A 17,526-nucleotide genomic window follows, 5' to 3' on the forward strand; every position below is an offset into this window, starting at 1 on the left:
AACCATTTTTTTTATGATCAATTTCTATTTGAATACTCCAAAATCATTGCCCATCTCCAACTGCTAGTGGCCTCTTCACTGCTATGAACATTCTGGTGTACATAAAGACACGGATCAGGCTAGCGGTGCTATTTTTTTAACAGCTTTTCTCCCTCATTAGGCCACAGTCATTCATTCAGAGAAAGCAATGTAGTATGCTTTTATTTAGATAAACTTTGTGGGATGCTTTTTGATTAAAAATATTCTTTATCAAAAGACAAAGAGTGGCCAGTGCAGGCAGGGGGGCTGACTTGCCAGTTTTTGGTTCATACTTAACAATTGTGAACTTTACTGCAGGCAGAGAGCTCAAACACAATACCAGTAGACAGCAACTGTTTTAAATAGAGCTACATGGCTGCACAGAGAGTTAAAGCCTTTCTGTCCCCTTGGGAGGTCCCAAACAGACTCTCCTCTTTTCTGGTACAACTTTTATCTCTGGGTTTTATGGTAGTTTGATAAGAAGTCTTTTACAGATACATAAATGATGTAAAGAGCCTTAGAGCCACAAATCTACTGTCATCTCAGAGTATTTATACAACTTTATAATTGAATTTTGTTTTTATATCCTGTGTTTGAGGAAGCATGCACTGTCACTGCCCTGCCCTGCAGGGTTTAAGCATCAGTAAGGCCAAACATGCAAAAGTTGTTTTTGTTCAGTAGACTGGATACTGACGATTGTCAAGATCAATTCTAATTTTCTTATGTCAAATCTCAGACATCATTTCCTGGAGTCTACACTGATGCTGCAAGTTTTCACTGACCAACAGAACCAAAATTACAGTCACATAGGAGCACAGAAGCAGTAAATCTTCACATCTAAAACCAAGGAGAGTCCAGTTTGCTTGCAAAATAACTCACCAAAGTTTCAAAACAAAGGCTAGATTAACATTTAAACAACTTAATGGTTAAAGATTGAACTGTGCCCTTTCTGAGTGTCAGAAGTAGATGACATTATTTCCAGTTTAAAGCTAAAAACTTTCCACTGAGAAACCTTTCCTGTGTATGTTTCAGGGGAAAATGTTTTTATTGAAGGTAAAAATGAATTAGTCTGCTGTTCTTGAAACTAATAATCCATTTTAGTGTTGCCTTGCATAGCAATAAAACTGCATTTGCATCAATTTGGCAATATTTTAATGTCAGAAAACATCACTCTCTGTTTTCCGTCATAAACTAATAAAGGTGTTAGACTTTGAACAATGTTTCTTTTTACTTGTAGATAAGAGTCCACAGAGAGTGGATCACTTATTAAAAACAAAAAGATGTAGACAGGCAGGCTGCAGTTAGAAAGCAGAAAGAGCCTACAGGGATATACCGTCAGAAAATGAAACCTTTATTCCGAGACACTCTGGCCATAATGGACCGTCTTTCAAATTGTATCACTCTTAAAGACCTTTGCACCCCTCTGAAGGTCAATGAGACACAGGGCAACCTCTTTAGTGCGGTTCCTAGCTTTCCAGTGTCCTGAAACAGATGGTGTGGCAGAAAATGGGACTTTGGAAATGGCCCGAAGTCTTCATGTGAGTGCAGTTCATTTCACATAATGTGGCTTTTGTGAATCCTGAAGTAGCAGAACAAACTCATTCCTGCTGCTTATTTCTGCAAAATAGATCGAATCAGGCAGTTTGTCAGCATCAGCACCAGACCTGAAACAATTTCAGCAATTATTAAGCAATCAATCATTTATACAAGCAAATACTCTCTGGATAAAACTTCTCTGAAGTGAGGGTTTTGCTGCACTTCTTGTCATTTATATACCAAAACAAAGATCAGTGGATTATAACTTCTGGTTTGGGTTAGAAAAAAAGGGAAAGTCATAATTTTGGCCTTAGCATGTCTGTAGATGTTTTCATGTTTATTTGGCATTTCATGGATGGATGGTCTATCGGTTAATTAATTGATAGTTACATGTTGCTGAAATAATGAGGTGAAAAGTTAAGGGAACACAAGTGGTTACAGTCCTTTTTGAGGAGAGAAAGAATGTCTTAACTAAATTTCATGACATCCAATCACTACGTAGACAAAATTCACAAGAAAGCCCAGCTTCATTGACTCATTAAGAAAACTTAGGAGTTTCCCAAAATCACAGAGGTTCATCATCTTGGGACTATGTGTTGGCATGAAAACAAACGGTTCTTTGGACTGCACGCTGGCACACTACCCAAGGATCCAACAACTTCTTGGGACTTTTCTTTGGTTTTATGCGCAACCATGGTTATAATGATTATACATGTTAAATTTAGACTTGTATAGTACTTTTCTAGTCGTCTGACTACTCAGAGCCCTTTTAACACCATGGGTTACACCAACCCATTCACCCATTTCACTGACACAATGATGCTGAAGGCTGCCATGTTGAGCAGCCATCAGCATTAACCAATCCAATTCATACACATCTATATAAATTCACACAGCCTTGATGCAACGGGGGGTTTAAGTGTCTGTACATATCAACATGTGACTAGAGGAGCTGGGGATCAAACCCCCAACCTTATAGTTGGAGGTCACCAACTCTACCAACAACAGGTGTTCAAAATTGCAATTCAGTACAAGTAGAAATAAAGTAGCTTTTATTTTTGTTTTGTTTAACGACAAATAAAGGAGCCCCAGGCATCCACCCACAGTAGCCATTCAGGTACTAGAATTCTAGTGGTATACTTATTAACAAGCCTGGCTGATTATTAATGCCGATGTTTGGCATTTAGCCCATTATCAGTATGTGAAATGTTCTGCCCACAATACTATCTGATTGACTTGATGTCACACAACTGCCAGCCAATCAGCACTGAGGTCTGGGGGGCACTGACACAGGGAGTGTATGGCTTCACTTCCTGCTGCTCGTCCACTACTAAGAATCTACATCAGTATTGGCCCTGAAAAAGAAATAAGGCAGCAGGAAAACAGGAAGGATACCATACACTTACTGTGTCAGTGGCACCCAGGCTTAAGTGTTGATTGGCTGGAACTCATGGCATCTAGTCAATCAGGTTGTGTTGTATACAGGACATTTGGTAAGACCTTGGATAGTGAAACTAAAGCCAGAGGGGTAGACACACTTTGCAGGTGAACCAAAGTAGCAATCCAGATGTGATATAAAGTGACATAAAGCAACTGGTAAAGCAAAGCTACAGAGATCACCACTTACAAAAGGGTACTAGGCTGCTTGCTGTTAATTTTTTGGGTCTTGGGTTTCATGAAACTAACAGGATTTGCAGGTGTAGTTTTAATATTTTTTTTCCAATTATCCAAGTGTTTTGAAAGGGTTTCCAAAAATAGTGGTTTCTGGTGCGGCAGTGACTCACAAGCATATTTGATTAAGTTATCTCTATGTTTCTACCAATCACTGTATCTCTAAAGGTTCCTGTCATCTAGGTGGAAAACCCACTCTGATGTTGGAGCTTAAAATGTAGCTTTCAGCAGGGTTCCAACTATAATTGTTCCCATTTCTTACATCATGAACACAGAGAAAATATAAAAAGAAAGTTCTTAGAACCATGAAAAACTTCCCCTGGTTTCTGTTGTCTGTTCAAATGTTAAGGCCAGCCATCCATCATTTGTCAAGATTTACAGCCTAGACCAAAGAGGCAATTCTCTGACAGACCAAAATAGACATCACAAGGGCCATGGCCTCAGCATGGCAGCACAGTTTGAAGCCTTCCCATAAACGTGACAAAGGTGTAATTTTGTTAGATTGGGAAAAAGCTACAACCACCTTTCTTTCACCGCCTCATACAGAGCAGAACATACAGCAGACTTTGCTGAGTATGCGTTCTCATTACCTGTTGACAAAATGAGCCTCTCAGCCTTTTTGACGGCCAGCTCTAGGCTTTTTGGCAAAAACAAAGAAGAATAAAAGCTTGATGCTCTTGGTTTAATGCTGTGAAGACACTGACAGGCAATTACAGTTGGTAGGAAAAGGCAAAATTATAGTGAATACAATGCTGATGCTTTAAATAGTGCCTCAACCCTGCATCGTTGAGAGAATCGTGTGAAAGGGATGTTGTGCAAGTGTGCTGTCAGTTATCCATCAGTGACATGATTACACCCCTTTCCCCCGAGAGAGTCAGACAGGGATAGTGAGGATTTATCTGTGTATTTTTGAAGGAAAATCCCTCTTCAACTGGTCTGGAACACTTCCTCAACTGATACTGTAACAGAATTTTAATACAGTCATAGTAAAAAAAAAAATGACTTGAGGGTGTCTGCAAAGTGAAAGAGCTGACAAAACAACGACCTATTCGTGATATTCAAGTGATAGACATTTTTTACAACATCACACTCAGGGTGGAAGCTCCAGATCTGTTACCATGCTTTATTTTAGTTTTGTAAACCATACAAATGTTGGCAGATAACAAATTGTTATCATGCCGAGTAGTTTTTAATAGACGCTGTTTTAGGTTATACTCATATATCCAGGCATTGAGTGACAATATACAGCACAGGAATGTGGATGTTAACCTGCTAAGAGGTGAAGCCTTATGCTAGGCACATTCTGTAAACTAACTTCACATCATTCCAGTCTGAAGTTAACTTACAGATTGCATCTACTTCACTTGAGACCAAACAGATGTATATTTTGGGTGTAATCAAATTGAAATTTTGAATACCTCTGAAACTCAAGACTCTTGTTTTTGTAGCTGTGGTATAATAATGTTTGATTCTTTACTATCATATAAAAGTTTAACATTCTGACAGTATGAGCCCAGCTTTGACCCTGGTGGTAGACTCAGCAGCTTTCCCAGAACCTTGACAAAGTAGGAAGTAAACCTTTTTTTCTTTTAGCTTGTAATTACAAACTGAGTTTGTTAAATCTGATCTCCTCTCATTTAAAATACTTGATAAGGCTTATCAAAATGCAGCACTTGTTAAATTATTTAAAAAAAAGACAAGGACAAGAAGCAGAATGTCACGGGAGGTTAGGCTTTCCTTTAATTCCTGCTGTTTAGGCAAGCACCATTCACTACAAAAATCCAGCCTTTCCTCAAGTATTATTGATCCAGCCCAAGTGAATCTGTCTGCCCTCCTCTCTGCTGAAGCGCTTCTGAAGCAAGGCTATTTGCCATCAAGTCTTTGAGGACATGCGCCATGGGATCTCTATTCACTGCACAGTCCTCATTTCAGCACTTAATAAGTTTAGGCCTCCGTTTTCTTGTTGATGTTGGAGCCAAAGGAGGTATGCACACACATTCACACAAACACAAAGAAACGGGAGGGCGTAAGGTAAAAGAAATAGGGATATAGAAAGTAGTGTGGGGAGGTAGCTGATTTCCCTGGTGAGCTTATATCTGAGCTGTCGTCACCTGTCTCTTCTCCAGGAAAGAGGAGCCTTAATCATGAACATGAAAGTGTCTCCTGTGGTGCTGCCTCCTGTCTCTGTCACTCGCCTGTCTATTACTCGGTACAGACACAGTATTAGCTAATTTTTTGTGTCCATTATGAGAGCACTGCTTTAAAAGTGAGGAGAAATTCACATCAAAAATGACGGGCAAAGTTATTTAAGGTTCTGAGGACTGGTATGATAATAAAGGACATGGGTGTACTACACTGGAACAAAGTCTTAATCAGAACTTTAATCTTCTTTTTGGCATCCCAGACAACCTGAGTCCTCTTTGACAGCTTAAAAAAACACGTAAGTCTTTTCTTTAATGTAATTTTTCTGGCTCTTAATTTTCAAAAGTGATGCATATAGGCATGATGTTGAAAGAAGACAAGCTCGGATGTTAGACATAGTGTGAGGCTGTAACACACGGATAAAAATGGATCTTAGTATGTTCTGTTTGTGTGACTGGCATAGATTTTTTATTTTCATTATACTCCTCCTTAAATGTGAATTTATTGATTGGAATTTTTAAGTGTTTCTCATTCTTAGTCCTTTCATAGTCTATTATCATGTTTATTTCAGCAGCTATTGCATTTTTCAACCCTGCACTGATGTTTTAATTGTCTGCTTTCATAAAGTAAGGTTTAATTTTTAATGCTTGTGTGTAGTGTGCAAAGTTAACCAAAGTCAAATTTCTCGTATGTGCACACAAACTAGAGATGTCTATTTTAAGTATAAACTATTCAAAAGTCATTGGTAACAGCTTGAATACAATTTTAATAGCAATGACTAACTTTCTCACAGATGGATGAGCATGACGTTTCACAGAGAAATGACTCCACAGGCTTATACAGGCAAACAAGGAAGACATAAAGAGCCTCATTCTTCACATCGGGATAAAGTGCGCACCATTATATACTCAAAAGTGGGAAATTTAAAGCAAAAATCTTACATAGAGCCCCTTTAACGTACTGGGCAGCTACTAGAGCTGAATGTTTGGGAAACCAACCCAGTTGCAGTTTTTTTTTTTTTTTTTTTTTTTTCAGTTCTGTTTTTGCAATTTGACATTTCATTATTTTTTTTAAGTTCCTCCTCTTATGTTGTATGTTTTTCAACAAATACAAACAATAAATCATCCCATAATATAAAAACAGGTATAAGAGTAAACATAAACTGTTCTTCCCTGTGGGCAGGGATTTTCTGTCAGGATGATATAGCCTAACATGATGCATAAATCAGATCTAACTGCATATCTTTATTTATCTACTTCTTTCACAGCAATTGGAGTCTACTGTTTTTTTAACCTAAAACCTTGTAGCAATCATGAAAATAGGGCTCAACAATTTTGAAAAATATCTAACAGGGATTTTTTTTTACTTATACTGCAGATGTAATGTGGATTAATGGAATGATTTTTATTCAATGACATTTTTGGTTATGAAAACGATTCATGCAATAAGGAAATTATGAGTTTTTGTAAACTATTCTTGCAAAAACTGATGCCTCAGTGTTTACGAGTTGTGTAGAGCTTAACAACTCTGCAAAGAATAAAGAAACTGTTTTTTTTAAGACAAATTTCAAGCAAAAGAAATATTGAATTTTAATTGTCAAGTCCTAGTAGTTACAGAGTTGTACAGTAAAATATAAACTTTCCTTATTGGCAATACCAACATGAGAATTTGAATCTCCAACCAGTTTTTTCAGCTAATGTCACACCTTCATAAAGTAAAATACAACAGCCGTTTTCCAAAAAACAAAAAAAAGGGCTTTTTTCTTCTTGTGTTATCTAATGTAAACTGAAAGATTTCAGATACTCCACAGCGTCCATGTGACAGTAATGCCACATTGCAACAAGGGATGAGCATGATTTGTCAGCTAATCAGTTATAGTCTGATCCCTTTGTAGTCAGCACCAGCATTAGGATTTGGTTTAACTATTAGGCTAATTAACATTTCTAAAGATAATTTCAGGCCCACGATCGCGCTGACTAAACTGTAATGTAGCCATCTGCCACTAGTAGCCACTGTAGCTGTTCTCAGTGATGACTGCCATGCTGCCATAATGCTCCTTAATCTGATTTAAACAACTGCTAACTGGTAGCATCGATAGCATCTCATAGGAATGGCGTGATTTAGCTCTATTTTGATCTAGAAATGATTAGACTAACATAAAACTGGAGCACTGTGTGACATATTCAGTACAAGTAGGCGGACGTAAACCTGCTAAGATAATCAAGGTTCATTCAGGAACCGATTGTCATCCATTTAACCATTTTATTGCAAAATGGATATACAGTTTTACTTGGTGGAGAAGACTCTGCTCAAAAGATGCTCCCTGGGTTAATAAAGCAGCATGATTTGACTTTCCAGTGAGCACATAGCCAGAAACTCCCATATGGATAACATACATTTATGATAATTGGTGAGGAACACAATCAGATTAGATCAACACAGTTAATACATAGCAGCATAAATCTCAGTGAGGGTGCAACAGCTTTATGCTGTAAAGGAGGAGGCTGGGGTGGAGGAGGTAAAGATTTGCTAGCAGCAACGTGGTGCATCAGCATTAATGCAAGTTAATGTGAAGTTAATGGGAAGTTGGGAGTGTATTTAATTGACTTGAGGTTTTTCCGATAAACTTAATCATAATTTGCATTTAATCAGATTCTAGATTACTTTTGCTGTTATAAAACTCTAAAAAAAAAAAACATTTTCTCTCGATAGGCCATAAAAAAGATCAAAGTTTATCCAAGAAGTCACTTCTTCTGCCAAATAAAAAACTCCCTCTCTAAATTTGCAATCATATATGCTGGATGGCAGCATTAAATTAATACTACACTACAAGTTCATCTGACTTCATGCCAGAGTGCTCGCCGATGTGCTTGTCAACATAACTGATATCACAACACCAATGTTAAACCCATGCATCAGTGCATCTCTAATCATCCCTATCACGTACCTGGTCAATGAAGCAGATCCTGATCCTGATTAGAGCTGGGCGATATGGCCTAAAATTAATATCCTGATATATTTTTGCTGTATCCCGATACAGTATATATATATATATATATATATGTATGTATATATATATATATATATATATATATATATATATATATATATATATCACGATATTTTGAAATGGCCTCTCAGCAGCTGTTTTTAATTCAGCCCCAAATGACACCAGTTTGGTGATTAAAAGAGACTGTTCTATTTGTTTTTAATCAAATTGTTTGCAGAAAGGGTCAAAATCAATATAAAGTCAAATTTAGCAGTTTTATTTTGTAAAGGACTTCATTCAATCTTTTACTAATAAATCAAAAATACATAAATCATGAAATACTCTGTCTTTTACAGTGTATGAAAAGTCCTGAAATGTTTTCTGTGTTATGTTTACTATTGCTGACTATAAAATGATTATTTTCTCATTAAGAATGAAGGAAACCTACACAAAACTCACCAACTCTGCATGTAGCCAAAGGCCAACACCCTGCAGTCTAGTCCACCATTCAGGCCAAAACTCTGCAGTCTAGTCCACCATTCAGGCTCACAGCTGTGATTATATTAGTCCTGTTATCTGTACTGATGAATGCTGGACCAGTTTCTGAGAAGTTCATAACATGAGAGCGTCTTTAGACCTTATTCAAGAAACCCTCCTATCTGATCATGGGAGAAAAGGATTGTCTGGAGGCAGGAACATTTTAACTCCTCATTGTGGGTGTTTTGAACTGTTCAGCTGAGATAAGGTGCTGTAGTTGTGGAGAAATGGATCACATTTGTCTGCTGCTGGGCCGTCTTCTCTCTGACATGTACGACTCTTGCAGGGAGTTTTCAGCAAAATGTTCGCCCCCAGCCAAATCACGTATTCTGGGTTAAGTGTCTGTATGAGATTTTTTTAATCCTGGCTTTTCAACAACACTGGGCTCATGTCTTTAGTGACGTGTTGTGTTACTGCTGCCTTTATCTCGGAGTCATCTTGCAGCGTATTATAACGATTATCGCGTGAGTTCGACCTCTTCCTTTTCAAAGTTGAATGACTGCTCAACACTGCAGATCCAGCGCTATTTCTCGTTGTCTGTCTCAAAACGCAGCTAACTCGCCACGCTGCTCTGTTTACCTTCCTCTCCCTTGTTTCTCTTGCCACTGATACAAAAATGCACATGTGCGGAAGAGTTTTCTGGATGGGCAGGGGAGAGAGAGAGCTCTCTGCTGTGAGAGTTACGTTCAGGGACAATAGGAGAAGCAATTGACGGCTCAAAACTTCCACATGATTTATACTCAATGTTCACGATAAAGTAATTTATACATTGTGCGTGGCAAAAGCCGCGATACATCGAGTATACTCAATATATCACCCAGCCCTAATCCTGATTCTATGGCTCTGTTTGGTACACAAAGCAGGCTGTATGGTCTATACACTTTCTTTCATTGCAAGTTCACTTTGAGGCAAAGAGAAGCATTCACTTTTCAATTCTCTTCTGCATGTTGGGCAAAAAGTAAAAGTATATCATGGGAAAAGCTGACATCATTTTTATACCTTTACACTCACAGCAGTGGGGTCTGCAGGGCCAAAAACACAAAGGAAGTAAAGCCAATCGCAAGCAAACACAGATCACCACTTCCCGCTGCCCTCTCATCCTATAGACAGCTGCTGCAGGTGATAATTTTATGTATGCATAGCTTGCGTGCCTGTGTTTGTCAACGTGAAGTCGCACTGTTCACCTACTTTTGTTGCGAAGGATTACCTTATCTCAGTGAGCAGCAGGAGCTTTGTCTTCTCCTACCTAACACGTGCGATTAGTTCTCATTGTGTTACGGTGTAATCTGTGCTGATAAAGCTGTTGCCTTAATACAGACTCTTATAAAGTTCTCAGAGAAGCTGAACACAGCTCTATTTGAATATTCAAAAATCTCTATTTGAATGTGAAATGTAAGGAGTCTATTATACAGGAGGTGCGATAACCTTTCCTGCAGTTCTGTGTTTGCAGTTAAACCTGAATATAACTGATTGCTGTTGTTTAGCAATTGTGAGATTCAGCAGTGCAGGTTGTGCCACAAACTCTCCAAGGACAAAACACAAGCAGAGCATATGTGGACCAACACTGCCAATGAGATTCTGCAGGAAAACATTTGGATGTTTCCTCGGCCATTAGGCTTCTCCTGGCACAAACACGCTGAGGTGTAGCACATAATCTAGATCCTGACAGATAATTTTTGGCATCCTTCCCACCTGCAAAAATGAAATGTAGCAGGATATCATCAGGTTTGACACATATGCAAAACATGTCCCCATGTCTTGCACAGAGAGCTCATTAAATACCTCATCCTAATGGATTCACCATGTCTGCTTTTTTTCAAGCCCAGCGTGTACAACCATCTCTGTCTGGACCAGAAAACTGCATGTCTAGCCGAAGCTCGTTCAAGCATGAGAGTCAGTTTCATTAGATTTACATCAGAAAGACAAAAAGAAGAAAGAGTGGGATGGCTACATGAGGATGCTGTGTTCACACCAGCAATCGGCATTACCATTTCAGGTGTAACGGACTGATGTGCACCCTGGTGCCAAAATCTGGATGTGAGCAACTGTCTGTGAAATGCAGGCACAGATTTACAGCCCAGCAAACTTCACATTTTGTGCACGTACACAATGAAACAGCTTTTCAGATGCTAAAGAAACTATTCAAGCCAGTTCATGAATATAGGAATTCAAATGTTCAAATATACCTGGAGTTGTGCAACACTGAGGGTAACATTGTGACCCAGCAAAAAGAATGCAATCAGTGCATGACTTGATGTTGAGGGCAGCAGATTAGATGCGTAGAAATTTGTGGTGTCACCACAGAAAGTAGTTTTAATTCTGCTGCTGTAGTCAGCGAGTGACGGTGCTTATCCCTGTGTTAGAAGAATTCCTGGTTAGGCTGTCAGCAGTTGAGATGAGTTGAGGATTGTTTTGTAGCGTGCTGTCACATTTAAATGTCGCCGAGCCTTATTTAAATGCAGGGGCTGAATCTATTCGGGTGACAGGCTGTTGTATCGGCGTTCCTCAAATAGTTTTCACTGGGCGGTTGCTTTGATGCTCATATCTGATGCTCCTGCCTCACAGAAAGAGCTCTAAGCACTGATAATTGCCATCACAGCTGATAAACCTCATACATTTTTAGAGCTTTTTTGTTTTCTTTTTACCCCTTCTCAGTGCTGTAAACAAATTATATTTTCAGTCTAGTAAAAAAAAAAATTTTTAATCTTTGTTTGCGCTAGCTTTCACTTTCTTGTTTGAGCAATTAAAAAGACAAAAAAATGTTCAGTAAAACAGGGCGAAAAACAAGTAACACTTGGCAAGCTGCTACTTAAAAAAAAAGACTGATTTGGCATTCACAATAAATACACATTTTGTTTGAATATGTTTTTATTGGATAATGAATAGGGATGCATGATATCACCGGTATATCAGTATCAACAGATATTAGCCTAAAGCTAGTTATGGATATAGGCAGATATGAAATTTTGCTCATATCCTGGCAGTAAATAGTGTTTATTTTCTGTGAATATCAGCCTGCATTGGCTGTTAATAGGTGCCTATATTGGATGTAGCCTAATTATTGGCCCTCAAACTCTGGAGTTTTTGGCAGGACAGACAGACCTTCATCAGCTTAAGTCATTTTCTTTGTTCAACTTTATTACTTTTGACTTTGAAGTGTGTTTTAGGACTCATTTTTGTGTCTCGAGCCATCTTTAAATTGTGTTTTAAAGTCTGAAGTTGTATATCGATATTGGTACTAGCTTAAATTAATTTGTATATATCATAATATGGGATATTGACAAAAGTCCAATTTCTTAAATCCTTTAAATTGAATGCAACATTTTCCAACACTTCTCTGTCTAGCTACAGTAATGAAGCAATTAGCCTAGCTTAGCATAAACACTAATAATGCAGAAGAGACTGTCATAGCTCTTGTTTTAAATCAAAAATTAATTTTTTTAAGCCTTAAGATTATCTAAATAAATGTTATTTAGATGTTTTTTTCTGACCATTAGACATGCTGGTGGTTAAAATGTTTCTTCTTTTGGCAAAGCAACAAGAAATTCTTACCCCAGTACTTCTGATTTTAAGCTAGACTGAGCTAATGGCCTGCTAGCAGCAGCCCCATATTTAACAGACATGATTTGTATCGATTTTCTTATCTTACTCTCCCTGTGCAAAAATAAATGTCTTTCCCAAATGTCAATTTATTCATTTAAAAAAGTTAAACTAGTGGCCGAAGGGCAGGGCATTCTTATCAGTGACAGCAACTGCAGGACACTGAGAAAGTGCAGCAGAGCCTAACATGAGCCAAAACATGCCCTTTTTACAATCAGATTATTGAATTGTCTGCTGCTTGTCATCTGTTTGCTGTAGCAGCTCCACTGACACGCTTTACAACCGCCAGCTTCCAACTGTGGGTTGTTTCAGAGCTGACAGTTCATAAAGATGAGTGACAGGTGTCGGAGCATCAACTTTGTTCAGCTGAGTGCCAAGAGGACACCAATAAAAGCACATTTTGTTGACTTGGGGCAACCTATTAGCTGTTGTTGTGTCTCTTTAATGAAGTAATGCACCGCATGGGTATGGAGCAATTTCATAATCTTCTGTTGGTGTCTTGATGTCAAATAAAAGTGAAAAATGAGGTTTCACATGATGGAAACAGCACAAAGAGAGAAGGAAGCAGACTTTTCTGCACTTCTAGACTTGCTGGCTCATCCAGACATCACAAGCAACTGTGTAAATATGCCTACAGGCTCCCAGTTGTTAGTGTATCTGACTGTAGACAATGGTAGCCAGGGTATAAGTATTTACTCTCATTCAAATGTGATTTAAATGAGTATCATAGCAAATGAATTTTCCTTCCTGTCTTTGCACAACTTTGAGGAAACCTTTAAAGTGGGAAGATGATAAAACTTTGGTGGTTAACAGAAGGCAGATTACAGTTTCTGTTTTGTGCATTAACATAATCAGACAATTTCAGGGCTGAATGCACACAGATTATGTTAGCATCTTCATTGTTTTGCACTTTTTCTGTAGATACTCAAACATTGTTTGCCACTGATCCTGCCGATAGAAACTGCTTTGTTCCTAAACACTTTACCGAGCTGCTGTTGTGGAGTTTTACTGTCGGATTCAAGCAACCACCCATGTATTACCTTTGCCTGAACTCCTTAGAGTCTGAATGTGAAGCAAAATACAAAAAAAAAAACAGCAACTCCTCATTTTCAGTCAGGCCATGGCACCCTTTTCTTTCCTGTGGCCTTCTAGCTTTAACCCCTCATCGCCTCATTGAGACACTTCTACTGGCACACTCCCCCCATCCCCCTCTTCAGCACTTTGTCTCCATGGCAATGTTTTGAATGAAATTTGGAACAGGAAAGGTTGCTTTCCTTTTAAAGACAGCTGTACAATTATCAGAAGTCTATAAAAACGACTGTTCTTAGTGCATGTAAGCGACCACTTAGCAGTATTGATAAACAGCCTTCAAATATGTACAAAGAGGTTGGGCTGTAAAGCATTTGGAATAATAGCGGATTTCAATTTTCAGTCAAAACATTTCAAGCTGTGCTCAAGCTGACCAGATTAGCCCCTCTCTGAAAAAGTAATTGAAAATTGTGTCTCTGCTTTTCTCTCTCGCAGTCAGCGGTTTGGAGACCGTTATCGGCCTGTACGGAGACACACTTGAGATCCCGTGCAACAATGGAGCCATAAAAGCCGAAGACGTCTTCATCCTTAAATGGAAATATGTAAGTCACAGCGGAGGTCAATGGATTCAGAATGGTGAAGACTGTCTGACACCCACTTATCATGTCTGAGCCACGCCCAGTCTGAGTGCATGTGCCGCGCATTAGAGCATGCATCTGTGCCTCCATATGACATGAACAGAGGGTGCTTTTATTTGAACTGGAAACCAGTGCCATATGTGACACAGAGTAACTGGTGCACTCTGCTCTGCTTTCAGGACAACAAGAAGGGACCTGGAGACCTGCTGGTCAAGCAGAAAAACCAGAATGTTTCAATCAGTGCTACTGATGAATACAAGGGCCGTGTGAGCCTGGCTGCCAACTCCAGCCTGCTGCTCTCTGCTGCCGAGCTGAGCGACCAGGGCACTTTCACCTGCATGATGGTGGTTGGTGCAGACATCGTAGAGTACCCTGTTAACGTGGTGATCTACAGTGAGTCTTAAATACCTTTTTGACTGAAAATGAGCAGCACAAGTCAACTAAAACAACACCCTGTTCATTAACATGTTTTTACGTTTTGCAGAAACGCCGGCAGGTCTGGAGATTAAGGACAAAGCAGAAGAGCTAGAGATCGGCAAGCTTACTAAGGTGTGTTTTTAATGATAAACATTGCTTGTTCTGACAGTATTTCTAAGCAGTAAACCATCAAGGGAAATCCCTTACTCAGGCTAAGGTATCGTAAGGCGTAGCAGGGACCATGTTACTACAGTAATGAGTTCTTTGAAGTGACTCTCATGAATTAGTAACGAGCAGAATCTCCCCTCGCTTCAATTAAAATCCCCAAAGGATCTGAGGGGCCTCAGAAATGCTCTGGGCATTTCATGGTCTGTTGGGTAGAAAAGCGCTCAGTCCTCCAGTATCAGACAGGTGCTTAAAAAGCTAATTTCCACTGATGTTTAGTCGTTCAAAAAGATGCAGATTTGATCTGTAGACACTAATAGTGATTTTCTGTCAGGTTATTTTTCGTTTTTTAGCCATTTTAGTAATTGCTTTGATGTTTTTGTTTCACAGCTGGGAACATGTGTTGCAAAAGATGCAAACCCTGCAGCAAACATTACATGGTTGAAGAACAACAATCCACTGGTGGCTGATGGGAAAGGTGTGTATAATCCTGGTGAAAAATTATAAATCCTAACATCTTTTATCAACAACACTTATCCAGTGTGATGATAATTCTCTCTAAGACCTTTACTTTGTCTCAAATAGTGCTGCATTTACAGACAGTGGGAAGCAATGCTTCTCTCATTACACCAGTGTGTTTTTCCTTGTTAGAGTTTTCACACTGAGTTGTATTTTCCATCTAGGGGTTTCCATCCAGGCTACAGTGCTTGTTGACCCAGCTACTGGCCTTTCAACCACTACCTCTATGTTGGAGTACTCAGCCGAGAAGGAGGACACAGATGCACAGTTCAGCTGCAGCAGTCAGCACACTGCAGGCACAGAGCTGGCGTCCTCTCCAGTCACCTTCAGTATAACCTGTGAGTAACCAAAATACACCGATAACATTCACTGGACACACTGTAGGGAAGAGCTGGATGGCATGTGCTGACAAACTGTAACTTCTGAATAAAAGAAGACTGAAATCTGATAGGTTTTTATTATCACCAATGGCCTAAACTTCCTATCAACGCCATCTTAAGCAAATTATTATTGCCCTTGTTGAACTATTGTAATTTGCACCTTTTATCTTGATTTTGATTTGGCATATTTCCTATTTTGTTTGAACCTACCTGTTGTTTTTACAAAAATGAAAATGACTTTTACAGGTTAAATTTTTTTTTTTTTTTAACTGTTTAAGTGTTGCATGATTCTTGCCCAGTGCATACTGAAGTAAGCTTTTTCATCCAGTAAAAGGGAAAATGATACATTTGTGAGTATTGACATGAAAGTTGGTTGAATTTATCTATTTTGAAGGCACCCCTGTCAATGCCAGAAGACCTCCTAGGTGCCACAGCACCCTGGTTGAGAAAGACTCATCTAGAGTAACTACCAATCAACAAATTGTGAAATAAGCCAACCCAGTCCTTTGTTTGTGATCGGCCTATCTCTGAAAACATGGAACACACTCTATGCTCATTGTCACACCCCAGTGGGTGTCATAATAATAACACCTGCCCCTCACCTGGTGTCTTCACTCACAGTCGTGGCAGTTCACAGCTGTTCTCATGTCTGTACATCCTATGGAAGAAAGAGGCGGGGTGAGAAGGAGTTCATTGAAGAGACAAACACTAAAACTGAGCATTCTAAGTGGGCTGGTTGATACAGGGTCAAAAATCTCCTTTGGTTCTTTATTCATTTCATATTTTGACTAAAAGCTGATTTATTTAGACCACTGGGAACTGTATTAAAATATTGGGAAGGGGTATGATGTGTCATCTTTAATATATTGTGACATGAATAATAAAGTTAAAAAAAACACTAGTCTTGGCTTTCTAGGATTCATCAGCTGCTACTCCTGACCCATGAATCTTCCATAGACACAAAGGATAACTCTTTAAATCACTTCAGCTGTAGCCAGTGGAGACAGACTGCCACCTGTATTATATTTCAAACTATGATAACATAAAGGACACCTGTCACAGCACTTACAGTGGTAATATGTTAAGAAAACACTTTGGATTTTTGGGGTGCATATCAAACGCAGCAGAAAATGTTGAAGTTGTCTGCTCGCTGAAGCTTTGTTAGTTGTGCAGCACTTTTGTACAAGAAACATGGCAAAGTTTGTCTCACATGGAGCAGAAACATTTAGTTTTGAAAGAACTGCTTGGTCGATTGCCCGAGATTATGACTGCAATTTAAACATCTCCTCAGCTGCATTTTGAAGTTGGTTGTACTGAACACTGAGGCACAAAAGTTTCAGTTCTCTGTAGCTTATAGCGCAGTAGGATTCTACCGTCCCTGCAGCGAGCTGTAAGGGGGAACACGCTCCACTTAATACACCCACACACAGCACATCCCCCCATTCCTGACTTTCTACATCCTTTTCTCTTCACAGACTCCACAGAGAACATCGTGCTTCAGGTCATTGCTCAGGACCCTCTGGTGGAAGGAGACAGTGTTACTCTGAAGTGTGTGGCGGATGGTAACCCAGCTCCTACAAGCTTTAACTTCCACCTCAAGGTACACATCAATATCTCACCTAATTACTTCCTCCTATTCATGCCTGGTATCACCTTAATGTTTGTAAATGTGAATTTGTTTGGAGCCTCACAGTTTATATGTGAGTTCCTGCTCACTTTTTAACAATCAAATTTAAGACCTTTTAAGTACTGAGCTGTGGAAAATAATAACATTGTTTGTGTAGGAAACTGTCAAAAATAAAGAAAAAGGCATGTGCGACATCTTGGACTGGACATTGCTTAAATATAGGGTTCAATTCAGTGTTTATGAAATGTCAATTAGTAT

The 17,526-nt window shown here is 39.0% G+C and overlaps 1 protein-coding gene across 2 annotated transcripts in view; it reads left to right on the forward strand.

Annotated features, from left to right (window-relative positions):
* LOC121517789 (CD166 antigen homolog A-like) overlaps nucleotides 1-17,526 on the forward strand; it is a 54,674-nt gene that overhangs the window by 21,628 nt on the left and 15,520 nt on the right. For both annotated transcript variants that reach the window (XM_041799825.1, XM_041799833.1), the window contains exons 2-7: nucleotides 14,018-14,124; nucleotides 14,340-14,553; nucleotides 14,645-14,709; nucleotides 15,133-15,220; nucleotides 15,426-15,599; nucleotides 17,117-17,241. In XM_041799825.1, coding sequence (XP_041655759.1) covers nucleotides 14,018-14,124; nucleotides 14,340-14,553; nucleotides 14,645-14,709; nucleotides 15,133-15,220; nucleotides 15,426-15,599; nucleotides 17,117-17,241 — 773 coding nt within the window. The remainder of the gene's footprint in view (nucleotides 1-14,017; nucleotides 14,125-14,339; nucleotides 14,554-14,644; nucleotides 14,710-15,132; nucleotides 15,221-15,425; nucleotides 15,600-17,116; nucleotides 17,242-17,526) is intronic.

Source organism: Cheilinus undulatus, linkage group 2 (assembly GCF_018320785.1).
Source record: "Cheilinus undulatus linkage group 2, ASM1832078v1, whole genome shotgun sequence".
Taxonomy (NCBI): Eukaryota; Metazoa; Chordata; class Actinopteri; order Labriformes; family Labridae; genus Cheilinus; species Cheilinus undulatus.